At 38.4% G+C, this 27982-nt stretch overlaps 1 protein-coding gene across 16 annotated transcripts in view; it reads left to right on the top strand.

Annotated features, from left to right (window-relative positions):
* MAGI2 (membrane associated guanylate kinase, WW and PDZ domain containing 2) overlaps positions 1 to 27982 on the top strand; it is a 1406842-nt gene that overhangs the window by 1148293 nt on the left and 230567 nt on the right. For all 16 annotated transcript variants that reach the window (XM_020903091.2, XM_020903019.2, XM_070469808.1 and 13 more), the window contains one exon: positions 3813 to 4451. In XM_020903091.2, coding sequence (XP_020758750.2) covers positions 3813 to 4451 — 639 coding nt within the window. The remainder of the gene's footprint in view (positions 1 to 3812; positions 4452 to 27982) is intronic.

Here is a 27982-nt window from a genome sequence, read left to right as displayed (position 1 = left end):
CCCCTATAATGAAAAGGACATCCTTTGGGGGTGTTAGTTTAGAAGGTCTTGTAGGTCTTCATAGAACCATTCAACTTCAGCTTCTTCAGCATTACCAGTCGGGGCATAGACTTGGATTACCGTGATATTGAATGGTTTGCCTTGGAAACAAACAGATTATTCTGTTGTTTTTGAGATTCCATCCAATACTGCATTTCAGGCTCTTTTGTTGACTATGATGGCTACTCCATTTCTTCTAAGGGATTATTGCCCATAGTAGTAGATATGATGGTCATCTGAGTTAAATTCACCCATTCCAGGCCATTTTAGTTCGCTGATTTCCCAAAATGTCGACATTCACTCTTACCATCTCCTGTTTGACCGCTTCCAATTTGCCTTGATTCATGAACCTAACATTCCAGATTCCTATGCAATATTGCTCTTCACAGCATCAGACCTTGCTTCCATCAACAGTCCCATCCACAACTGGGTGTTGTTTTTGCTTTGGCTCCATCTCTGCATTCTTTCGGGAGTCATTTCTCCACTGATCTCCAGTAGCATGTTGGGCACCTACTGACATGGGGAGTTCATCTTTCAGTGTCCTATCTTTTTCCCTTTTCATACTGTTCATGGGGTTCTCAAGGCAAGAACACTGAAGTGGTTTGCCATCCCTTCTCCAGTGGACCATACTTTGTCAGAACTCTCCACCATGTCCTATCTGTTTTGGGTGGCCCTACATGGCATGGCTCATAGCTTCATTGATTTAGACCAGGCTGTGGTCCATGTGATTAGATTGGTTAGTTTTCTGTGATTGTGCTTTCTGTCTGTCTGCCCTCTGATGCCCTCTCTCAGTGCCGACTGTCTTACTGAGGTTCCTCTGACCTTGGACGTGGTGTATCTCCTTACAGACCCCGCTCCTGACCTTGGACGTGGGGTATCTCCTCACAGACCCCGCTCCTGACCTTGGACGTGGGGTATCTCCTCACAGCCCCCGCTCCTGACCTTGAACGTGGGGTATCTCCTCACAGCCCCCACTCCTGACCTTGGATGTGGGGTATCTCCTCATGGCCCCCTGCTCTAGAGATTAAACATTATGTAGGGATTTTTTTTATGGGTACCTAGATATAGCATAAAAATATAAAGATGTGTGAATAACAAACCTCAAATGCGGGACAATGGTTACCTTTGAAAAGGGCAGTAAGGAAAGGCAAGTGGAAAAAGATGCCACCGAGGGGGTCTTCAACTAATATGAGCGATGTTCTCATCATTAAGCTGGATGATAGTGCACAAGTATTTATATTCTTTCAACTTTCAGTATGTAAATATATATAACAGCTTTAAAAATAGAAGAGACAGGAGAAGATGAAAAAAATATCTGGTTCAAATACATCTCTGGGACTCTAGGATGACCCTAACCAGCGTAAAATGATGCCAAAGCATCCTCAGTGGCTCCAGTCTGTTGAGAAGTCATAGTAGCAGAGAGTGAATGTCCATCTCCGTTCAGTCCTAAGTCATGGCCCAGTGTCCCACTCATAACATCAGCACCTTCTGTGATAGATGTAGCTGAAGAATGAAGTGCCATCTGACCAGTCATATGGTCTGTGACATTTTCCAAAGTCAGACCTAAACTGGATCACTGAAAATACTATTTTGCTTTGTTTGGTTGGTTTTCCTTTTCTGTCTCTGTATCTTTTAACACTTTCAAGCAATTCTGTGGCATTTGGTAACTGTTAACTGAGTGTATATATAGTTAAGGGCATTTTACTGACTGTTCTATTCATAGAATTACTTATTTTTAAAATGTGTTTTGGGCTTCCCTGATGGTTCAAATGGTAAAGAATTCGCCTACAATGAAGGAATCCCAGGTTCGATCCCTGGATTAGAAAGATCCTTTGGAAAAGGAAATGGAAACCCACTCCTGTGTTCTTGCCTGGAGAATCCCCATGGATAGAGGAGCCTGGCAGAATACAGTATATGGGGTCACAAAGAGTCCTATGTGACTGAGCAACTAACACACACACAATATATTTAGTGGAGAAATCATTTTATAGCAGAGAGCTGAGAGAAACCAAAAAGTATTTAACTCTGAAAGTTCACCTTTTTCTTTATTTTTGATATTTGCAGTTTTGATGGGCAGTGATGTCTCAGAATGAGATTCCTAGCCATTTATACTACCCATTTTAGAATTATCCTGATAAACTGATATCTGTTGAATTATTCACTTGACATTCTGTGAAACTATGTCTTTTCATATCTCACGTACTCTTCAGCATCATCAGACACAGTCTCAGTGTGCAAGTTCACTTCTCAAATGTTATCTTTTTTGAGGATATAAATACCAATCCATGGTAGAACAGTGCTCCAAAAATAAAATTATTATTTATACATGATTGAATTGTTTTTAACAATGTTTACATTCAGGACAATTTTAATATCATAAAGTTACATTCTGACCAGTGGTCTTCAGTAACTCCATGATTAAATTCATTGGGGGAGATTCCTTGGCTGTCACATGGTTAAGACTCCACACTTTCACTGCTGAGGGCCTGGGTTCAATCCCTGGTCAGGGAACTAAGATGCCACAAGCAACATGGCACAGCCAAATACAATATTAAAAATTCATTGGAATGAAAAGACAAATGCCTTTTTTTTTAAAGATCTATAGAAATATCAATTTATCTGAGATCAGAGGTTGAATCTATGGCAGCTTCCTATTTTAGACCAGAGTCTGAAATCCTCTTCATCTTATTTTGAAAGTGAAAGTGAAAGTTGCTTAGTAGTGTCCTACTCTTTGCTACCCCATGATCTATACAGTCCATGGAATTCTCCAGGCCAGAATACTGGAGTGGGTAGCTATTCCCTTCTCCAGGGGATCATCCCAACCCAGGGACTGAACACAGGCCTCCCGTATTGCGGGTGGATTCTTTACCATCTGAGCCACCAGGAAAGGCCAAGAATACTAGAATGGGTAGCTGTTCCTTTCTCCAGCAGATCTTCCCGACCCAGGAATCTAACAAAGGTGTCCTGCATTGCAGGCAGATTCTTTACCAGCTGAGCTACCAGGGAAGCCCCATCTTATTTTAGCAACAATAATGTTAATAATGGTCCACACTTACTGAGCACTCCTGTGTGTCAGGCATTGCACCAAGCCCTTTTTCTGCATCATCTCACTTCATCCTCACAACAACTTTACAACTGTGGCTCAAAGCAGGTAAGTCACCTGCCCAGATCTTAGCACAGATCTGCTAAGTATAGAGCTGGGATATGGAGCCAGAATCCTGAGCCCAAAATCTATGCCCTAGACATCTACCTGTGTTCACATGGAACCTTTGCAGTTGCAGTTTACTATAGGAGAATAAAATAAATGGGGAAAAAAAGACCACTGACTCAGTAAAATGATGCTCAAAAACCCAAATACTGGGCTTTATCATCTGAAACTTGTTTCTACCACTTCTCAGTAACTTGAAAATTCTGTTAACTGAATTGCACTGAAAATGAAGATGAAAAAGAAACAAAGAATGTGTCCTTCTTCAAGGTACACATTCTTCTAAACGTTTCTGTAGCTTTATTCCTGTATATGAAGTTGTTTCTGAACTTCAGGAATAACCAAATAGCATTTTTTTTCAGCATTTCCTCACTATATTTGTTGTCAGACCTGTTGTAACCTTGACTCACTTACAGGGAATTTAGATACTATTATAATTGATTTTCTCACTGCTTACTAAGAAACAGAGCACCTCTTTCACTAGTCTCACAAATAATTCCATTTCTCTATGTCAATGTTAATTGAACTTACCTCATGTTGTCAATCTCTTTCTTTTTTTCCCTTGCAGGTGATGTCATTGTCTATATTAACGAAGTTTGTGTCCTTGGACACACTCATGCAGATGTAGTCAAACTTTTCCAGTCTGTTCCTATTGGTCAGAGTGTCAACTTGGTATTGTGTCGTGGCTACCCTTTGCCCTTTGATCCTGAAGATCCTGCTAACAGCATGGTGCCACCCCTTGCAATAATGGAGAGGCCACCTCCAGTGATGGTCAATGGAAGACATAACTATGAAACATATTTGGAATACATTTCTCGGACCTCACAGTCAGTTCCGGATATAACAGATCGGCCGCCTCATACTTTGCACTCAATGCCAGCTGATGGTCAGCTAGATGGCACGTATCCACCACCTGTCCATGACGACAATGTATCTATGGCTTCATCTGGGGCCACCCAAGCTGAACTTATGACCTTAACCATTGTGAAAGGTGCCCAGGGCTTTGGCTTCACCATTGCAGACAGTCCTACAGGACAGCGGGTGAAACAAATACTTGACATTCAGGGATGCCCTGGCCTGTGTGAAGGCGACCTCATTATTGAGATCAACCAGCAGAATGTACAGAACCTGAGCCATACGGAAGTAGTGGATATACTTAAGGACTGTCCCATTGGAAGCGAGACTTCTTTGATTATTCATCGAGGAGGTAAGATAAATGCTGGCTTAGCAATCAGTATACAGGTGAAATTGTAGAACCTTTATAATAATATTGAAAAAATGGAAGTTTCTTTGGGGCTGAATGAAATTGTACTTTTTAATTTTAATTTTTTATTGACTATAGTTGATTTATAATGTATTGATTTCTGCTATAAAGCAGTGATTCAGTTTTATATGTATATTCCTTTTCATGTTCCTTTCCATTATGCTTTATCACAGGATATTGAATATAGTTCCATGTGCTATACAGTAGGACCTCGTTATTTATCCTTTCTGTATATAATAGTTTGTCTGCTAATCCCAAATCCCCAGTCATTTCCTTCCCCACCCCTCGCCTTTGGCAACCACAAGCCTGTGAAATCATACTGTAAAAGTTGAAGGTAAGAGTAGTAGAGAAAAATATGAGTCCAGGAAGCTATGCTTTTGAATTTTGAGAACATTTCTCCTATTTTATATTAAACACAATAAAAATAGTGCTTTCAGTCTTACAAACATCTACTGCTATGGAGAATTCCCTAGCAGTCCACTGGTTAGAACTCCAAGCTTTCACTATCAAGGGTACAGTTTCAGTCCCTGGTCAAGGAACTGAGATCCCGCAAGCTGTAAAGTGAGGCCTATGTATGTGTGTATGTGTGTGTGTGTGTGTGTGTGTGAATATATATATATATATATATATTGCTGTGAACTGAGAGGGTAAAGATTGAATCCCCGAGTATGAATAGGTTATATTCCAAAACTTCATTAACATATCAGTTGTGGAGCTTCCAACTGGTTTCCATTGACTAAAGTAAGAAACTTGATTTTTCTCAAGGAAACAAGGCTCTGAACTGTCCATAGGCATGCATGCTAACAGGTAGAAGCTGGTTGAACTCCTTCCAAGCTCAAGTACAGTGTTGATAATCCCCATAAGGACCAATGGGAACAGTGTCCGAATAGAAAAATCTTTTCAGAGTGGTGAATAGGGTTGCTCAGGACACTTCTTCGGTACTTACAGGAGCACTTCATCAGTACTTACCTTAGCACCTTCTGTGACCTGGGAAGAAAGTTATGGAACAGGGTTGGGGCTGAAGTTCTGAGCTGGGTGTCCCACGTGAAGTATGGAACTGGAAGCAGCGAGGACTGTGGTAGGAGCTCTGAGCCCTGGAGGTGTCTTCCCTTCCCCTGCTCTGGGGGGAGGGAGTGGGGCTAAGTGGAGGGCCCCTCTGCTCTTGATTACCAGTGAAACTAGGAAGAAAAAGGAGGGGAGGGTCAGAGACAGAGAGGGTACTTGAAAACAGTATAAATGAAGGGGTTCCGGCAAGTCCTGGTTTTCTATTTACCAATTTGGGGACTTAAGACACTCAGTCCATGAGTCTGAGATGTCTCATCTGTTACATTCTGATGATAGTACTACCTATGCTTATGGTACTGTTCTTAATGAAATGGCCCACGATAGGTGCTCATTAAATGTCTGTTGTCTCTAGATTGCCATCAGAGCTACAGCAGGAATGGGTCAGAAGGGGCAGTACTGGGAGGAAATCTTGCGTGAAGAGCACACATGTGGCAAACATATGTGACTGTCTATTCAAAGCATTAAAAACAGCAGGAAGGCCCTGACAGTCTGAAATGCAAATGAAAGCAGTCAAAGCTGAAAGAAGCACCTTTTATGATGTTTTTTGCCCTTTCTGCAGGTGTTTCCCGGTATTTACATTATTGATTTTTGTTTAAAACCATGATATGAAATACTAGGCATAGTATTTCACAAATAGGCATAGAGTACAAAGTACTACGTTCCTATCTTAAACACAGAAATTAATATGATAGCAAAAGTCTTAAATATGACCTTAAAGCATTATTACAAAATAGCACTTGATAATGTGATAATTCAATATTGACAGTATATTTTGATTTTCCACTGCTTAAGATTAAAACAAATACCCTTAATTAAAAAGCCATACTTTTACAATGTGCAATCAAAATTAAATCTTTAAGACAGATTCTTGATATCAAATGGTATAGCTGAAAATCACTGCAATATCCTCTGTATGAGTCATAGAAATAAGTCTGGACACATTTTTGTATGTAATACCTTTTTAAAAGGCATGATATAGTAGGAAAAAAGTATTCTGCAATCATTTTTTCATTTATATATATATATATGCCCATATATATAATAAATGTTTGGGCTTCCCAGCTGGCGCTAGTGGTAAAGAAACTGCCTGCCAATGCAGGAAACATAAGCAAAGCGGGTTCAACCCTTGGGTTGAGAAGACCCCCTGGAGGAGGGCAAGGCAACCAACTAAGTATTCTTGCCTGGAGAATCCCCATGGTCAGAGGAGCCTAGTGGACTACAGTCTGTGGGGTCACAAAGAGTTGGACACAACTTAAGTTTAGCGTGCATGCATAATATATACTCATATTAGTGCTGTTTATACCTTTACTGAAAACATATCTGTGTGCCAGCTGTCAGCAGACCACCCTATTCTTGTTCGTTCTTTTCCTCTACTCTCCAGCATCTCCATTTAATCCTCACGTATTCAAAGTTTATGTTGTGTTTTTCTTTTTTTTTAATTGAGACATAGTTGATCTGCATTATTGTCTTAGCTTCAGAGGTACAGTGTGTGTGTGGTGGGGGGTGTGTGGGGGGTGTGCAGTCAGTCGTGTCTGACTCTTTGCAACCCTTTGGACTATAGTTCACCAGGTTCCTCTGTCCGTGGGACTCTCCAGGCAAGAATACTGGAGCAGGTTGCCATGCCCTCCTCCAGGGGATCTGCCCAGCCTGGGGAGACTGAACCTGTGTCTCGTGTGTCTCCTATATTGCAGGTGGATTCTTTACTCACTGAGCAGTACAGTATAGTGATTGAGTATTTTTGCAGATGAATATGGAAATTAAGTGTTCAAAGTTTTGTTTGCATTTTGTTTGTGTTTGGGATGAGGAATTTGTTTTTATTTTGTGGCTAGTGTAGAATTGCAGAATGTAGTACCCTGTGATGTTTAAAGTACTTCTGGTCAAAAAACCTGTCATGTTTTCCTCAGATTCCTACTGTTTGAACTCAACTGTCTGGAATTAATAGGAACTAACATGTTTTATGATGAAAATCACTTAGTCTTACCATAGGCTACTCATAAGTGCTTATAGCCTCACTCAGATAAGCATAAATTTTCAAGAGCAAATTCATGCACCTAGGTCTTTATATCAGGATCATCAATTGTTTTAAATTATTTACTAGGATTTTTTAATTTATAAAGTGGTTATGTGGTTTAATTTTCTCAAACAAATAGTGTCAGAAGGTATATAATGAAAAGTAATTCTCTTTTTCCAGGATTTTAGTCCTCTTCCTAGAGGTAACCATATCATTTATATATACACACTTCCAAAAATGTTGTGGTCTTAACTAACATGTATGTTAATATATGTAGTGTGTTTAACATAAATGGAATGATATTTATTATACATACACATGTCTGGCTCTGAATAACTTGACTATTAAGGTGTATTTTATTTTTTAACAAACATCATTGTGGTATTATTTACATACCATAGAATTCACCAATTATGTGTGTGCTCAGTGGCTCAGTCAACCCTGAGTTGTGAGTGGTCTGAGTGCTCTTGAGACCAACTCTGAGACCCCATGAATTGGAGTCCTCCAAGTTCCTCTGTCCATGTAATTTCCCAACCAATAATACCAGAGTGGGTTGCCATTTCCTACTCCAGGGGATTTTCCCAGTCCAGGAACTGAGCCCATGTCTGCTGCATCTCCTGCTTTGGCAAGTGAATTCTTTGCCACTGCACCACTAGGAAGCCTCAGTTATTAATGTAAGTATATATTTCAGTAGGTTTAGCTGTGCAGCAATCACCATAATTCTTAGAACATCCATCATCCCAGTTCCCTCAGCCCCTAGATAATCACTCTGGATAGTTTGCTTTTCTAGAAATTTTTGTATGTGGAATCTTACAGACTGTAGTTTTTATTTAAGATAACACTGTTGCAATCTACCCATGTAGGGAAAAGAACGAATACTTTGTTTCTTCTGATTCCTGAGTAGTATTACATTGTATGGGTATACATCTTTAAAAAATCTGTTCACCAGTAGATGGACATTTGAGTTATTTTCAAGTTTGGCATTTATAAGTAACACTGTTGTGAACATTTACGTATAAGTATTTGTGAGTGCATATATTTTCTCTTTCATTGAGTAAATACCTAGGGGTCTGTTGGGTTATTTGATAAGTATATATTTAAAGTATTCAGAAATAGCCAGAATGTTTTCCAAAATGGCTATACCATTTTACATTCCCACTACCAATGTGTAAGGTTTACATTCTGCCCATTGTTGCCCATGTTTGGTGTTGTTAGTCATTTTGACTATAGCCTTCTTTAGGTATAATGATGCCTTTTCTGATTTTAATTTATATTCCTCTAATTTTTTCATATGTTTACCATGGTATGTTTTCATATGTTTATTAACATTAATTATCTTCTTTGGTGACTTGCCTATTCAACATTTTGCTCATTTGTATATTTCTTGAGCTGTCTATCTTCATATTAAGTTGTAAAAGTCCTTTTTACACTCTGATTACATGTCTTTTCGAAGATGAATGATTTACAGATATTTTCTCCTAATCTGTGGCTTGTTTTTTCATTTTCTTAATGCTTCCTTTTGAAGAGCAAAAGTTTTTTTGATGAAATCCAATTTATCGTTATTTTCTTCTATGAATCTTTCTTTTGTGTTAGATCTAAGAAATCTTTGTGTAATCCAAGATCACAAAGTTTTCCCTGCTTTCTTCTAGAACTTTTGTAGTTTTAGCTCTTACATTTAAACCTGTAAACCATTTCAAGATAATTTTTGAGCATAGAATAAGGTAATATCTAAGGGCATTTTGCTATCTATAGATTTCCAATTGTTCTAGCACTATTTGTTTAAATTAAAAAAAAAAAAACTGTCCTTTCCCTTTGGATTTCTTTGGCACTTTTATCAAAAATGAATTGGCATAAATGTGGTTTGTTTCTAGACTCTATTCTATTTCACTGACCTATATGTCTATCCCCATGGGCATACCACACTCTCTAGACTAGCTTTATATATAGTCTTAAAATCAAGCAGTATGAGTCCTCCAACATCTGCCCCCTTTTTCAAAATTATTTTGGTTATTCTAGACCCTTTGTATTTCCATATAAATTTTAAGGTCGACTTTTAAAAAATTTTTTTTACTAAAAGACCTGCTGAGATTCTGATGTTGCATTGAATCTATAGAACAAGTTTTGAAGAATTGCCAGTGAATCTCTCCATTCATAAATATGGTACATCTCTTCATTTATTTGAATCTCCTTTAATTTCTCTTACAATGGTTTGTAGTCCTTAATGTACATATCTGTATAGTCCATGGAGTTGCAAAGAGTCAGACATGACTGAGCAACTAACCCATACACACATCCTTACCTCACTGCTGATTTTAGTGATAAGGCATTTGCTTTTCACCATTAAGTTTTTTTTTTTTTTAATGTGGTTTTTATATTTTGTGTGGTCAGAGCACTCAAGAGGATTATTCTCTTGTTCTCTGTCTATCCTTCTCCAGGGGATCTTCCCAACCAAGGAATCAAAACCAGCTCTCCTGCATTGCAGGAAATTCTTTACAATCTGAGCCACCAGGGAGCCCTAGATATCTCTAGAATCTTGCTTTAGGCATGTAAACTCCACCGTCCATTAAACCATTGATGTCTCTGTTGCTGACTCCTGTTTGTTTCCTAGGTCTTAAAGCTGGGTAAGCAACGGACTTGTAGGCCTGTGGGGTGCGTCTCGACATATGCCCTTTATCAGGTTGAGAAAATTCCAATCTTCTATTCGTAAATTATTGAGAATCTTTTTTTTTTATGAATGCATTAAAAATTTATTATAAGAAATTTATTGAGAATCTTAATAATCAACATGTCTTGACTTTCACCAAATATTTTTTCCACAACTAATTGAGATGATCATGTAGTATTGTTCTTCATTAATAAAGTGCTATACACTATATGATTATCTAAATCTTAAACTATTATCATTCCTGGGATAACCCCATTTGATTATGGTGCAGAATTCTTTTTGTATGTTGCTAGATTGTGTTTGCTTGTGTTTTATTAAGAATCTTTGAACCTACGGAGAGGAGATTTTCTGTAATTTTCCTTTGTCTGCTTTTTTTTTTTTTCAGGATAATGTTGGCCTTTCCCTCTGTTCTCTGAGTTTGTGTAGTATTAATATTATTTCCCCTTAAAAGTTTGGATAGAATTCACCAGTGAAGACATCTAGTCTGGGTTTTTACCCAGAAGATTTTCAATTACTAATTAAATTTATTTTATCAGTTTAGGTCTATTCTAAGTTTTGGATTCATTGTTTTTCTATTTTCTAGTTCAGTTATTTTCACTCTGATCTTTAACTTTCTCTGTTCTACTTATTTTATCTTTGATTTACTTTGCCTTTTCTGTCACCCTGAAGTGAAAGCTTAATGACTCTCATTCTCTCTAATAAAATTATTTAAAGCTATAAATTTCACTGTAAGCACTTCATTAGCTGAATTCCATAAATTTTTATATTTTGTGTTTTTTGTATTCAGCTCAAGAAATCTTCCTATTTCCTTTGTGATTTATTTTATAAACCATAGGTACTTAGAAATGTGTTGTTTATTTTTTAAGCATTTAGGATTTCCCAGTTTTCTGTTGATCTAATGATTTCTACTTGGAGGATAATATATTTTATATGATTTCAGTCCTTTTAAATGTGTTGAGACTTGTGTTATGGACTAGTGTCTTGCTTTTTTTTAACTTAACAATTTATCTTAGAGGGCTTTATATATTCAGAAATACACCTCATTATTTTTTATAGCTATTTAATCACCACTAATGGATATTACAGTTGCTTTCCATTTTTATCTGTTATTAAAAAGCGATGTACCTTTGCACATCTATCTCTACATGAAAGAGTAAATCTCTTATAGATCCATCTCTTCTCTCAACAAATATTTCTTGAGTGCCCACTATGTACTAGGCATTTTGGGGGGACTGGAGGTAGAGCAGTATACAAAGTCACTTCCTTTTTTCCATGTAGTTGGCATTCCTTTGGAGGGTGACAGATAAAAATAGATAAATAAATAAATATGTGTCCACATAAATCTCTCCTTTATTTGTCACATATCTCCTTACCCCATGGAGTTTTACTCTTGAATATTAATTTTATAATCAGTTATTTACCCCGAGTTATCTTCATGTTTCTTATATTTATTTCAGTTCATCTCATAGGATATGGGAGCATATAATCATACTGCCTACAAATAACAATCACTGTGCCTCCTCCTTTCCTATTTGCATACCTCTGCTTTGTCTTATTTAATACATCTGTTATTTCTTGAACATCGTTAGTTGACGAAGATGATTATAGAAATTCTTATCCCTGGCTTATATGAAAACTGTCTCATTTTACACAAACACACACTGACTTTGTTTATCATGTTAAGGAAGTACCCTTCAATTCTGATTTCATTAGGAATCTTTATCAAAATTGGATAATGAATGTTATCAAAAACCCAAAAGGCATCTATGGTTATGATCATTATTTTCTCCTTTGAATTATCATTGTGAATAAATTACATTAAGAAATTTATTAGTAATGACCTATCATTTCTAGAATAAAATGTATTATGCATATAACACATCCCTAAATTCTCTTTATGTGTAATTTTGCATCAACATTAGTAAATGAGATCTGTCACAAGTTTGGGGGATGGGGGCATTGTTTTGGTTTGTTCAGTTATACTGGTGTCATAAAAGCAATCGATAGTTTTCCTTCTCTCTCTGCCCTAAAACAATTTAAGTAACATTGAAGTTTTCTATTTCTTGAGGCGATAATATAATACACCTTTGAAATTATCTAGTTCTAGTGAGTTGGATTTTGGTTTTGGCTTGGCTTGATTTTGTAAGGAGAGGGATACCCTTTTACAACTTTCTCAATTTCTTCCATGGTAATTAATCTTCTTAGAGTTTCTGTCTTGGCTGGACTTGGTTTTTTATATAATATATATTATAGCCTACAAAATTGTTTCTTTTATTCATGTTTTCAAATGCATTTAAATAGAATTGAATCAAGTATCTTCTATTTTTTTTATTCCATTTTCCCCTTGACCTAAGACTATTTCTATTATTCTCATGTCTTACAGGTGCTGTTATCTTGATTATAGATTGGCTAATAGTTTTGCTGTTTCAGTGGTTCAGGAAACATATTAGTTTATTTATAAATAATTTGTTGACTGATACTCAGCCTAGTATTGTAGGGTATTGTTACATATTCTACCCAAGGAGGTTGTTATGTGGTGTCTGGGATAAAGCAACTCCAGAGTGATTACTAATTCCTCATCATGTATTTTACTCTTACTTATATTAAAATGCAACAAAGTTCCCTACTTAATTTGTGAGTCTCCCATAAACTGTAGTTGGTTAATATTTGAAAATTGCTCTTCTTTTTTTTAGAAAATATGATACCAGAAGTTTTCACTGTATCAGAATATTCCCTTCTCATGCTGACAATATAATAAATAGTATCAGCAATGCACATATTCCCATTGCTTTACATTCAATAGAATTCAGAGTATTTGAGAGGCAGCATAGATTATAACAAAATTTTGAGGGCAAAGCATAAAAATCATGAACACAGAATTATGTCTATGTAGAGAACCCCTGCTTTGAAATTTCAAAAAGCATGCTATCAAGAACATTGTAATAACAAGTTTTAAATTGCACAGAGAAAATGTTAAAAATAAAGCTATAAGAAGTATTGACATTTTTAACAATACTAACATTTTTATCTAAAACAAATGTGTTTGTCTAAAAATAGTTTCAAATTCACATGAAAATTTCAAGTATAGTACACAGAACATCATATACCACTTACCCACATTGTTGTTAACATTTTGCCCAGTTCTCTGAATGTGGGTGTGTGTGTGTGTGTTTATGCATTGGTGAATGTATGTTTCTGAACCATGTAAGACTAAGCTGTAAACATCATGCCCATGACCCCAGATATTTTAGTGTTTGTTTCACGTCACTATTTGGAAAAATGTATTAACAGCTAGTTAGTTAAAGTTATAAAAGATGCTTTTAAAAAACCACTTAGAAGTTTAAAACTATCATTACTACCACAGCAATGAAAGACTTAAGAGGTCATCAAAAGCTATTTTGACTAAAATAAGAGAAAGTCAGTACTCACCAATAATAAGGACCTGTCACTGGAATATTTCTGAGAGAGAGAAGCACTCATTATTTGAAAAGATTAAGTGATTTTCACCTCCAGAGATTAGGTGAAAAAGTGGATATTACACAATTAATATTATGTAATCCACCATTCCACTTGATGTCAGCAGAAAACAATAAACATGACACAACAAACAAAAAACAAATCCATGTCATGAGGTGTGAATGACCATGACTTACTGGCTGTTGTATTAACAAATATGCCCTGGGCCTCAAAAGCGCAATAAAAGTCTATTTCTCACTTATATGATTTCCAACACTGCACATTCCTGAATCACAGGTTTTCTAGGCAACTATCCTCCATACAGTGGCTCAGGAAACCAGGCTTCTTCTCCCTCGTTCATGCTTTAAGGCCTTGAAGGCCCCCACCGGGCCCTCTCTAACCCAGTGGCAGATAAAGCAGAAACGAAAGAACAGAGGATCATGCAGGAGGCTGTGGGCCCAGCCCCAGGAGGTGTGTGTATCACTTTCTCATATAATTAGTTGACCAGATCTCAGCTTTGGCCCCGTTAACCATCAGAAGCTGGGACATGTGGTGTTCCTGTGTGCCCAAGAATAAGGGAATGGTTTGGGGTCACACACATAGTAGACACTCTGCCCTTGATATTTCTAATATGCTGCCTACACCTTGACCTGCACATCAGGGATTATAACTACCGATTATGCCAAAGTGTGAGATGAAATCTTTTTTATAACATGATATTGTAATATGACTCACTCTAAGCTTTTCGGATACACTTAAGCAATTAGTATGTGTTTTAAAGTTCACAAGGTCTCCTCACATTTCCCTCTTTAAATCAACTTTCATAAGTAAAGAAACTTAGACTCAGTGTTAAGTAACTGGCTCAAGTTCAGTGAATGCATGTGTAGATAGAGGGGTGGACAATTTATAATCCCTAAATATAAGAAATATGAATAAACATCAATGACAGGGTACCTCATCATAATGTGGAAAATGTCATGGATGTCACAATCTATACACCAAACATGGACCTTGTTGCACAGATGACCCTTGGAGTGAGAGAGACAGGATGGTGAGAATATTTGTAGAGTTGTCACACCACTTACAAGTAGCAAAAATAGAACTCAAATCTTTGTTTTCTGACTGCTGTATCAGTGTGTTTTACATTATGTCAGCTTCCCAAAATTTTATGGACATCAAGCTTTGATGGCTCTTGCTTAGATAAGTAGGATTTATTTATTCACTTAAGTATTTATTGAGAACCTATTGTGTGCTCACTCTGGTCTAAGTGCTAGAAATATATCAGTAATCAAGACAAAGTCCCTGTCTCAAGAAGCTTATCTTCTTGCAGGGATCAGGTAATAAAGAAAAAAATATATGTTAGGGATAAGAATGAAGAGGAACTGAGGAGCAGAGTAAAAGAAAGAATGGTGGGGAAAGAAGAAACTTCTCTTTTAGAAACAGTAGTCAGGGAAAGACATCTGTGCAAAGACCTAAAGAAAGCAAGGGAGCCAGCCATGCGGACATCCAGGGAGAACATTCCAGGCAGAGGGAAGGCCCTGAGGCAAGACGTGCTTGGTGTAGAACATTCCAGGCAGAGGGAAGGCCCTGAGGCAAGACGTGCTTGGTGTAGACAGTAGCAAGGAAGCTCATGCCAGCTGAGTGCAGAAGAGACGCAGTGTTGGCTGAGGTCAGCAGATTGTTGGGTCTGTAGAGAGGCAGATAATGGAGAGCCTTATGTAGTCATGGCCCGTAGAGAGGACTTTAAGTTCTACTTCTGAGTGAAATGGAAAGCCTTTGGAGTGTTTGTGCAGAGGAGGGATGTGATATAAGATTTTAAAAGACTCACTCTGGCTGCTGCATTGAGAATAAACTGTCGGTAGACAAGGATGGAAACAGGCAAACAAGGGTGTTGGCTTTCACAGCAATCCAAGGAGAGATGAGGAGGTTGGAAAAGGATGGTAGGAGTGGAGGCAGTAAGAATGGATTCTGAATATATTTCAAAGGAAAAGTTATAGGGTTTGTGATGGATTGGATAGGGAATATTGAAGAAAGAGAGGAATAAAAGACTATAAGGTTTTTGACCTAACCAGCTGGACATGATGAGTATGATGGATGGAAATGCTCATGCAGGGCTGCAGGGAAATCAAGAATCCATTTGGGGGCATGCTAAACTTGAGATTCCTTTTAGCTTTCCAAGTGGTGATGGCTGGTGTGTAGAGGGTGTTTAAAGCTGGATACTGAATGAGAACACCTAGGGCTTGAATATGAGGAAAGAACAGAAACACTGAGGACTGAGGCCTGAGGCCTGGGACCTCCAACTTTAGAGTCATGAAGAGGAGGAGTGAGCAGCCAAATGTTAAGAAAGCATGACTTGTGAGATAGGGGTACTGGTTGTTTTATGAAGGAAAATTCTTCCAGATAGAAAGTGTGAACAATTGTACCAAGTGCCGAGTAAGATAGGGCTCAGAATTTAACATTGGATTGGCAACAGTATCAAATATTTTGAGTTTACATGACCTTTCAAGTAACCGGGAGAAAAAGGAAAAACTAAAAAAAAAATTGTTTTTTTCTTGATGTGTTGGGGAGAAATCAGCATCATTGTTTTGGTCTCATAGAAACAAAGCCTCTCGTATTCGAACCTGTAGAGTGCATTTATTTCATGTACTGTGAGATGGTAAATATTCCAAAAAAGGAAAGTATACATTTTTCTTTTATAATTACCCTGTGCTCAGTCTGTCGCTGTTTCCACTGATGCCCCATTTATTTGCCATGAAGTGCTGGGACCAGATGCCATGATCTTTAGTTTTCTGAAAGTTGAGTTTAAAGCCAAGTTCTTCACTCTCTTTCACTTTCATCAAGAGGCTTTTTAGTTCTTTTTCACTTTCTGCCATAAGGCTGGTGTCATCTGCATATCTGAGGTTATTGATGTTTCTCCCAGCAATCTTGATTCCAGCTCGTGCTTCATACAGCCCAGTGTTCCTCATGATGTACTCTGCATAAAAGTTAAATAAACAGGGTGACAATACACAGCCTTGACGTAATCCTTCTATTTGGAACCACGTTGTTCCATGTCCAGTTCTAACTGTTACTTCCTGACCTGCATACAGATTTCTCAAGAGGCAGGTCAGGTATTCTGGTATTCCCATTTCTTTGAGAATTTTCCAGAGTTTGTTGTGGTCCACATGGTCAAAGGCTTCAGCATAGTCAATAAAACAGAAGTATAAGTTTTTCTGGAGCTCTCATGCTTTTTCGATGATCCAACGGATGTTAGCAATTTGATCTCTGACTTTTCTAAATCCAGCTTGAACATCTGGAATTTCATGGTGGAAAGAGTGACAGACTTTATTTTGGGGGGCTCCAAAAATCACTGCAGATGGTGACTGAGGCAATGAAACTAAAAGACGCTTGCTCCTTGGAAGGAAAGTTATGACCAATCTAGACAGCATATTAAAAAACAGAGACATTACTTTGCCAACAAAGATCTGTCTAGTCTAAGCTATCATTTTTCCAGTAGTCATGTATGGATGTGAGAGTTGGACTATAAAGAAAGCGGAGTGCCAAGAATTGATGCTTTTGAACTGTGATGTTGGAGAAGGCTCTTGAGAGTCCCTTGGACAGAAAGGAGATCCAACCAGTCCATCCTAAAGGAGATCAGTTCTGAATATTCATTGGAAGGACTGATGTTGAAGCTGAAACTCCAATACTTTGGCCACCTGATCGAAAAACTGGCTCATTGAAAAGACCCTGATGCTGGGAAAGATTGAAGGCAGGAGGAGAAGGGGATGATAGAGGATGAGATGGTTGGATGGTGTCAGCAACTCAATGGACATGAGTCTAAGTAAACTCCGGGAGTTGGTAATGTAAAGGGAGGCCTGGAGCGCTGCAGTCCATGGGGTCGCAAAGAGTTGGACACAACTGAGCGACTGACCTGAACTGAACTGAACTGTGTTCAGTCACTCAGTCATGTCTGACTCTTTGTGGTCCCATGGACTGTAGCCCACCAGACTCCTGTGCCCATTGAATTTTCTTTTTTTTTTTTTTTTTTCATTTATTTTTATTAGTTGGAGGCTAATTACTTTACCATTGAATTTTCCAGGCAAGAATATACTGGAGTGGGGTGCCATTTCCTCCTCCAGGGGATCTCCCCAACCCAAGGATCCAACCCATGTCTCTTGCATCTCCTGCATTGGCAGGTGGATTCTTTACCACTAGCGCTACCTAGGAAGCCCCATAATTACCTTAAATTATCTTTATTTTCTGCCATTCAACTCATGTCAGATCATGTGTTTATCACCAAGAACTAGCATCCCTATTTGTGCTGTGTCCAAGTTAGTTCTTTGGTAGGTTCCAAAAGAGTCAGGGGGTGGGGGATGCTGCTATACTGCTTAATATTTTATATGTATGGGTTAGTTGCTCAGTCGTGTCTGACTCTTTGCAACCCATGGAGCCCACTGGGCTCCTCTGTCCATGGAATTCTCCAGGCAAGAATACTGGAATGGGTTGACAATCCCTTCTCCAGGGGATCTTCCAGACCTAGGAATTGCACTTGGGTCTCCCACATTGCAGGCAGATTCTTTACCATTGAGACAGCAAGGGAACATTTTATGCAAAGATGGGCTCAGTAAAGGACAGAAATGGTAGGGACCTAACAGAAGCAGAAGATATTAGGAAGAGGTGGCAAGAATACACAGACGAAAGGTACAAAAAAGATCTTCACAACCCAGATAATCATGATGGTGTGATCACTCACCTAGAGCCAGACATCCTGGAATGTGAAGTTAAGTGGGGCTTAGTAAGCATCATTATGAACAAAGCTAATGGAGGTGATGGAATTTCAGTTGAGCTACTTCAAATCCTGAAAGATGATGCTGTGAAAGTGCTGCAATCAGTATGCCAGCAAATTTGGAAAACTCAGCAGTGGCCACAGGACTGGAAAAGGTCAGTTTTCATTCCAATCCCTAAGAAAGGCAATGCCAAAGAATGCTCAAATGACCGCACAATTGCACTCATCTCACATGCTAGTAAAGTAATGCTCAAAGTTCTCCAAGCCAGGCTTCAGCAATATGTGAACCATGAACTTCCAGATGTCCAAGCTGGTTTTAGAAAAGACAGAGGAACCAGAGATCAAATTGCCAACATCCACTGGTTCATCGAAAAAACAAGAGAGTTCCAGAAAAACATCTATTTCTGCTTTATTGACTATGCCAAAGCCTTTGACTGTGTGGATCACAATAAACTGTGGAAAATTCTGAAAGAGGTGGGAATAGCAGACCACTTGACCTCCCTCTTGAGAAACCTGCATGCAGGTCAGGAAGCAATAGTTAGAACTGGACATGGAACAACAGACTGGTTCCAAATAGGAAAAGGAGTACATCAAGGCTGTATATTGTCACCCTGCTTATTTAACTTATATGCAGAGTACATCATGAGAAATGCTGGGCTGGATGAAGCACAAGTGGAATCAAGATTGCTGGGAGAAATATCAATAACCTCAGATATGCAGATGGAAAAAAGTGAAGAAGAACTAAAGAGCCTCTTGATGAAAGTGAAAGAGGAGAGTGAAACAGTTGACTTAAAGCTCAACATTCAGAAAACTAAGATCATGGCATCCGGTCCCATCCCTTCATGGCAAATAGATGGGGAAACAGTGGAAACAGCGGCTGAATTTATTTTTCTGGGCTCCAAAATCATTGCAGATGGTGACTTCAGCCATGAAATTAAAAGACGCTTACTCCTTGGAAGGAAAGTTATGACCAACCTAGACAGCATGTGAAAAAGCAGAGACATTACTTTGCCAACAAAGGTCCATCTAGTCAAGCCTATGGTTTTTCCAATGGTCATGTATGGATGTGAGAGTTGGACTCTAAAGAAAGCTGAGCACAGAAGAATTGATGCTTTTGAAACTGTGGTGTTGGAGAAGACTCTTGAGAGTCCCTTGGACTGCAAAGAGATCCAACCATCCATCCTAAAGGAGATCAGTCCTGGGTGTTCATTGGAAGGACTGATGCTGAAGCTGAAACTCCGATAATCTGCCCACCTGATGCAAAGAGTTGACTCACTGGAAAAGACCCTGATGCTGGGAAAGATTGAGGGCAGGAGGAAAAGGGGATGACAGAGGATGAGATGGTTGGGTGGCATCACTGACTCAATGAACATGGGTTTGGGTGGACTCCAGAAGTTAGTGATTGACAGGGAGGCCTGGTGTGCTGCAGTTCATGGGGTCGCAAAGAGTCGGACACAACTGAGTGACTGAGCTGAACTGAGCTCTTCATTTAGCGCTTATGAAGTAGGAGATGGCATTCAGTGTATCCAGAAGATTCTTGGAGCTGAATGACTTTTTCGACTTTTCATCCTAAAGCTCAAGTACTATAAAAATACAGATTTTAAAACTGCAGACTATTTCATACAAAAATTATCCAACCCCACCCTTACCCATATATACACATCAATTAATCAACAATATATCAATTAGTTTTCTTTAAAAATATATCTGGCCGTTTCTATATATAAATGGATAAATGGACAAAAGGTCTGTGGTTGGTGAATACAATCTACATGTGACAAGATATAATTTAGTTATTGTGACTTAGTATTTACCGTTTTTACCCCATTTTCTAATTCGAGGTACCCTACATGCACAGAAAGGGGCTTTCCAGGTGGTTCAGTGGTGAAGAATCCACCTGACAATACAAGAAGCTCAGGAGACACAGGTTGGATCCCGGCGTCAGGAAGATCCCTAGAGAGTGAAATGGCAACCCACTCCAGTATTCTTGCCTGGGAAATCCCATGGACGGAGGATCCTGGTGGGCTACAGTCCATGGGGTCACAAAATGGGACACGACTGAGCATGCTCATGCACATAAAGGGTATATTAAGATTTATAGTCCCACATTCACCAGTATAAATATAAATAATTGCACTAATGGAGATTTATGGAAATGTCAATTCAGGGAAACTACTCATTTTTTAAAAAATACTAGCTAATTTCCCTCAAAAGCAGGGACTGTATCTTTTGCCCTACTTTTTCCTCAGAGCTTGGCGAGTTTACATGTTAAGTTATTTTATTCTATTATGACACTAGGAAGAGAAGGACACTTATAAAACTAAATTAGGAACATGCATGTGTGAGTCAAATAATGTAGCTGAGTGGACTAAAATGGACAAAACTATTATTTTCTCCTGTCTAGGCTTTTAAACATCCTTAGCATCTCTCTTTTCTCTTTGGTCATACACCAAACCTTTACCTAAATTTTCTTTCTTCCCCTTCTTTATTTAGTTCACAAGTGTCACAGCTGCTGTTCTAAATATGGGGACATCCAGTAAACAAAATAAGTCCTTGATCTTAGAGAGCTTACTTAAAATCTAATGGGTAATAACAGGCGAACCTGTAAATTAATCCACCAGCTGTGAGAGTTATATGACTATAAAGCCTGTCATACAACATCTTCACTTAGAAAACAAAACAGGCTTACTGGCATTAAATGATGAAAAAAGCTCATGTAACTAGAATCAACATACCAGGTTTCTAGTATAATCTGTGCTACGAATTCACATGGCTACTTTGAATGTGTCACTTAAGTTCTTTGGGTACCAGCTCCCTGTTTACAAATTGAAAAGAATCTGTAATGTCCATATTTTCTCATAAACTCTACAATTCTCAGTGTTTCTGAACCATGAGCTTACTTGGCTATAACTGTGCATTCATTCATTAGCTGGGGACACCAGGAGGAAGGAGCTGTGAAAAATAGTTTTATTTTTAATGTGATATCTCTAAACATATCTCATGCTTCCTTCTAATCCACTATCATAATTCCCTTGAGTTTACAAACCAAACATTTTCTAACCTACAAAACTTGGCAATAGTAGAATTAGGAATTTTGAGAAATGTCAGAGGAAAGAAGGAAAAAAGTGAAGATGGCTATAGCCAAAAATTCAGAAGCTTCAGAAAAATGAGAACATTTACTATTATGTGGAATATGTTTGATCAGTTCATGCAAATTATTTTTGTGTGAGAGGAGAGAATATTAAAGTCTTTTCATTGAGACTTTAAAAAGTTATAAACTCAGATCTGAAAATGACCAGTATACAATAAGCTTACTTGAGTAAATTTCAAAGTCTCCTGATTTTATAAATCTTAAAATAAGTAACCAACACACATGCACACACACACATTCCTCACTCTTTGCCACTATATTGTAATATATATAGAAAATTATGCTGATCATGTCAAAATGTGCTCACTCCCTCGAGTGCTAGTTGCTAATGCATGAGAGCAGAAAGTTAACTGGACTGAGTGCAATTAAAGTTCTTGCACCTGTGCAAGAGAATTCCGGATGGTAAACTTAGAAAGTCTTGTCATGAAGACTGCTGAATCATAGCACCTGCGTGTAGGCTCTTACTTGTTGAATAAATTAATGAAATCACCTACAGCATTATCTTGCTATAAAACATTGTAATGTCATGTTCATTTTTTTCATATTTCAGAATACAAATATAGACTTTTAATGAATATATATCCTATCAAAAGTGCAAATGAAAATAATTATAGTTATTATACCATATTAATGGGAATTATGATAATTGCCCTAAAACTTAAAGAAAATGTATTATTTTGCCTCTCCTGCTAATTAACATTATTTCACAATGTGTGGTACATTAATGGAGAATTTTGTAGTGCATTAGATAAATCAGTTTTACATTTCCAGGAGAGTGAGTTTTAATGAGCATTAGAATACATTTCAGTTCAGAAACAGTTTTATGTTACAAAGCATCTTCTACTGGTAGACTGGGAAGAGTTGCACCAGACTGACACCCACTTAAAATATGGAATGATTTTAGTGAGGGAAGCATGTGCTGAGTGCTTCAGTCGTGTCCGATTCTGTGCAACCCTGTGGACTGTAGCCCGCCAGGCTTCTCTGTCCATGGGAATCTCCAGGCAAGAATACTGGAGTGTTTTGCCGTGCCCTCCTCCAGGGATCTTCCTGACCCAAGGACTGAACCTGCGTCTCCTGTCTCCTGCATTGGCAGTGGGTTCTTTACCACTGGCGCCACCTGGGAAGCCCAAGGAAAGCATAGATGAATCCAGTTCAACTAAATGGCTATAAACTTATGATGAATATTGCATTTTAGCTGTGTATATTTTCCCTATGTTTAAAACCTACCCAGACCACATATGCCAACAATCTAACATAAGTTTGAGGGTCTGCTAAATCCCATATGGAATACCTTGCCACTTGGCATATAAATCCCCACTCCTATATAAAGAAAATCAAATGAAAATGAAAACAGTTGTACCATTAAATACATTCTTTAGATCTACATTTAGCTGAACCTAATCTAATATTCATCATTCCAAGTGTGTATCGATAAGTTCCTCTCTCAGTTCTCAGAAACCAGCTTACATAGGCCCATCCTTTCTTCCTCAACTCTGGATTTTCCTTATAGATCTTCTATTCAAAGCCACCAGCTTCACCTTGGTCTTCAAAGAAGCCACCACTATTCACTCAGAGAATGGCTTCATTCACATTTTTTATCATGGCCATTATTACAACTTTTCTTTGGGCATCTTACCCTTAGCCTACATACCTGCTGGAATTTATCCCATACTTTAAGAACCTTTTCTTAATTCTGCATTACCCTTCAGCCATGGCTCTTTCTCTTTTCTTTAATTCTCAGATAATTTTTTTGAAATACCATCCCTATATGTGTCGACATACACCCCACCTTATTCCATAAGTCATTTAAGATCATTTTCCTGGAGGAATAGGCTTTACTTAACATCTGCACTTTCTCACTGTCCCAGTACCTTTGACCCGCTGTTTTCTGACTTCCCTCCCCATTGCACTACTGAAAATGCTCTAACGTTAACAGTGGCTTCCTATGTGTCCGTTGAATACTTCTCATTTCTTTCAGAATCTCGCCTCCCCAGTCTCTTCTAACTGTCTTCCAGTTCTCTGTTTCTTCTCAGACTCCTTTAATGAATCCTATGTCTTTGTTCATCCCTCAAAAACTGAGATTTCTCAGATTCTGTTCTTTTTAATACTTTTGTTCTTAACCTTATAGCTTTACCATCGCCACAGCCACCTACATGATCTTAGTGAATTTTATAGTTTTATGTTCCCTCTTAATGCCCTCCTGTGCTTCTCCATGATCTTGAGAGAACCAAGACCAGTTCTTTATCATACATACAAATCCTTCATCAATTGGTCCATACTAGCCTCTTTAGCTTCATGTCACATTCTTCATTCCACAAATAGCGTCTGCCATTTTTCAGACACCATTTGAAATTCTATCATATAGCAGTGTACAAAACAGATTTAAAACCCCTGCCTTCATGGACTTTATATCCTCCTAGCAACATAAAACTATTGTTTTATTATTCATTGTCATAGAAAATTATTTCTTTATACATGAAAGATACCTTCTGTTTTGGGGTTTGATTTTTTTCAAATTCTTGTTTACCCTTGAGAATTCAGATCAAATATTACATCTTCTAGGATGACTCTCCCAGCCTTCTGCACTTCCCCTGGAAGCTTTATAAATATATCAGGTCAAAATTTTCTGTTAAGTCATGGCATTATCCCTCTTCAGAATTTATCAGGAGAATCCCAGAAAGACACATTATTCCTTTCAGGTTGAAAGAGCCAGCGTGCCCTTTAATCAATTATAAGTGGACTGCTAGTCCACAGGTTGATCAGTTGAACTCTGTTAATAATCCATACGTCATTTTCCTGGCATAGTGAAGGGGATCATTTATTGCTTCAAACAGCCTTGCTTACATATATTGTGAAAAATGAATAAATTTAGTATATTATTCTTATGTATTAAAATTCTGCTGTTAGTCTAATTATAATACTATTCTAAAAATAGATACAAATCCAGCAACACAACCACACTTTTCCTTTTAACTTCTATTTTTTTCATAAACTAAGGATCATCCTTTTAACAGAAGATACAAGCAAGAAGACATAATTTCTACATATCCACCTATTTGCATTTAGCCAATAGCATTCAACTATTTAGCAGATATGCCCTTGGTTCAAAAAAGACTCTTAAGGTCATGAGTTTGCTTGCCAATATTGTTTGAAGCTACATGCTTTCCAACAGTATAATAACACATGATTTCTTGTTCCCTCCTTTTCTCCTGTGTGGATTTTCTCTTGTGGTTTTCTAACAGTGGTTCCCATTGCAGTCTGTCTCATCCACGCCTATCTCCAGGAGTGTATTGATACAGGGTAATTTTCAGATTATATTATGAAAAAAAGTCCTCAGGATCAGAGTTTGAAATAAAACTCAGTTTATATTTTATTTCTAAGACCTGCATTGCAGGCTCAAAGAAGACAAGTACTCGTCAGTCAACAGCTGGACTTCCATCACAGTGGTTCTCAACATAATCCAAATTATAGGTTTTCCTTAGCACATAGAATTGCTCTGTGTTCAACAAAGGGGAAAGGAGGTCTTATAATGTTACAGGGCAGCAGAAGGAGAGAGAACTTTGTCATCTAAGTGAGCAACTTGAGGAACACTATTTTGAAGAAAGTTATCAGTTACACCAGGGGAAGAAGTCATGAGATTTGTTCAATAAATCTTTAAGGATACATAACAGTGTTAGAGTGCTTGTCTGATGGAATAAGACATTAATTTTAGTTGCAATTTTAACTTCAAGAATACATGACTTGAATTTCTGTTTGTTATTAAGGCTACTTTTCTTCAGTTACCATAACGACTGGGCCCTTACTGCCATTTAGCACCCAGGGGCCAGGAATGCTAAAGCTACTGCTGTGAAGGATAGGCATACACGTCCAAAAATCTCATCCAAAACGCCAGTCCGTATTATTTCTGTTGAAGAATATCCTGACTGCCCTAACCAGGGATCTTCTCTGCACCTGTTGCCTTGGTTCTTTTAGCCACTGGCAGAGCCTGCTGACTTCTCAGGTAACCTGAAAGCAGCAAGCACCTTGCTCTTCAAAATGTGCTTGAGGACCACCATCCGCATTGCCTCTGAGACCCTGTAATTTCATCTTCCACCTCAAACCTCATATTCTGCATTTTAACAACATCTCCCAGGAGATTCATATTCAAATTAAAATTTGCTTCCTCAAATATGCAATTTTGTCTGTGGAATGGTTGATCCTGGCTTAGTGACAGCATCTCCTAAGAGATTTACGCCAAATTAATAAAGACCTCCCCAAAGGCTCCTAAGAAAAGTTCAACAAATGTCCCTGAACCACGGGAGTTTATGAAAATTGGTTAATGACCCTTGTGAGGCATGTGTCTTAACAACACTGAAAGATTGCCTGGGGGGAGCACGGAAAGAATCTCTGAGCAGGTAAACTCCTGAGACAGCCAGGCCCACGGGAGAGTCATGCTCTAGGGTTTTCGTTCAACCAAGAGATGCCCAGAATCTGAGCTGGTGTCAGATGAAGGGATCAGGGGCCTCCCAATTGTTCCTTTTTAAATCAAACTGCCCCTGAAAGTCTCACTGAATAAAAAGACACTTTTTGATATTTTTCTTGAGAACCTAGAATTTAAATTTACTCCAGAAAATTGTGAAATTATTTACTAAAAACAGGAATTTGATTGATAGATGGCAAATGTGAACTGTAGCTCACATATGTAACATAAAGTTTGTTTATAAATGGTACATTTGCTAAAAAAAAAAAAAAAGTACCAGCAAAAGAAACTCAGATCCACTTCTTATAAAATGCTTAAACAGGGAAAAAAAAAAATGCTTAAACAACATTAATTCTAACAGAGAAATAAAACCTTGTTGCCAAAAGAAGTGATCAGAAATTGTGCTTATCACTCCTGTCCTTTGAAAATCGTATGGTATAAAAATGGCTCTACATACCACATGTAGTTATACTTAAATCGTTATGGTTATATCAAAAAGTAGCGTGGTACTCTAAATCTGAAATGTCTGAAAATTCTTTAATTCAAAGCAGCAGTCCCAACTGTTAGGAAGAATGTAGCCATGCTACTTCTTCAGGCATGAGGAGATGTGCACAGGGTTTGGTCTCATTCATCCCAGTGCTGTTCCCCTGAACCAAACTTAAAGGCTTTCTTCAACTTGGGAAATTAATAAGGACCAAAGCGGAAAAAAAGAATGTGTTGATCTGAGCAGTTCTCAAACACATAATTTAGGCACATTAAACACTGCCACGTGCAAATAATTGTTTTTTCTGTGGATCACCAGTCCCTGTTCACTAGATGTTCGTGGACCCTCAGCTCAGAAAAATCTGTGTCTGGAATCCCAGCTTTCACCTAATGTCCTTGTCCATTTCTCCAGAGTCCAGTGCACACGTGCTAAGTCACTTAGGTCGTGTCCAACTCTTTGCGACCCTGTGGACTGTAGCCTACCAGGCTTCTCTGTCCATGGAATTATCCAGGCAAGAATTCTGGAGTGGGTTGCCATTTCCTCCTCTAGGGGATCTTCCTGACTCAGGGCTCCAGCCTGCATCTCTTACAATTCCTGCATTGGCAGGCAACTCCTGTGTCTCTTCACCATAGCGCCACCTGGGAAGCCTGCCAGAATCCAGGCTCCCTCTCCAAAGAAATATGCAGTGTGGCCCCTGTGGATGTCCTCCTCTTTGGGTACAGGTCTTGTAAGATAGATTTATTCCCAAGGAGCCTGCTTTGCTGTTATTGTCTCTTTCTATTAGAAACCTGGCTTGCTTGTTCTCAAACATGACATAAGAGGAAAAGACATTGTCCCCATCCTTGGCAGGGTGACACAGAGCTGTCCTAGCAAGACAATAGGGTTGCCTTCTCCTGACCCCTCACAAGGCCACACCAGAGTGATGGCTTCTTTGTCAGGTGGCTTAGCCATTTGTCCAGGCTACACACAGCTCTGCCTCTGGTTTCCATCCCATCTAGAGTGAAGGAAACCCCACCAAAGCCTGATTTCGTTTCAGTGTGATGGTGCTGGGAGGTGGTCCAGCATAGTTGTTAGGAGCACAGCCCTTGAGCACAAATCTAGATCTTAACTTGACCCATGGGATCTTGGACATATTCCTTTAGATCTACAAAACTCAGTTTTCTCACCTGTAAAATGTAGCAACTCATGTGTTTGTTGTGAGGATTAAACAAGAAAATCCACATAAAGTGCTTCTCACAGCACCTGACATAGAAGAGCTACTCACTAAATTTTGGCCAATGTTGGAAGTTAGAAGTCCTCAGTTTTCCCGTTCCACTCCTTACCTTTAGAATGTGGTGATAATTTGCAAAATACAGATGATGGTCTATGTCATAGATCAGAAACTACTAGACTTTTTCTTCTTACGTGGGTCATATTCT

The sequence above is a fragment of the Odocoileus virginianus genome, chromosome 1 (genome assembly GCF_023699985.2).
Source record: "Odocoileus virginianus isolate 20LAN1187 ecotype Illinois chromosome 1, Ovbor_1.2, whole genome shotgun sequence".
Classification (NCBI taxonomy): domain Eukaryota; kingdom Metazoa; phylum Chordata; class Mammalia; order Artiodactyla; family Cervidae; genus Odocoileus; species Odocoileus virginianus.
Note: the sequence above shows the minus strand (reverse complement) of the source record. Positions and strands in the feature narration are given on the sequence as shown.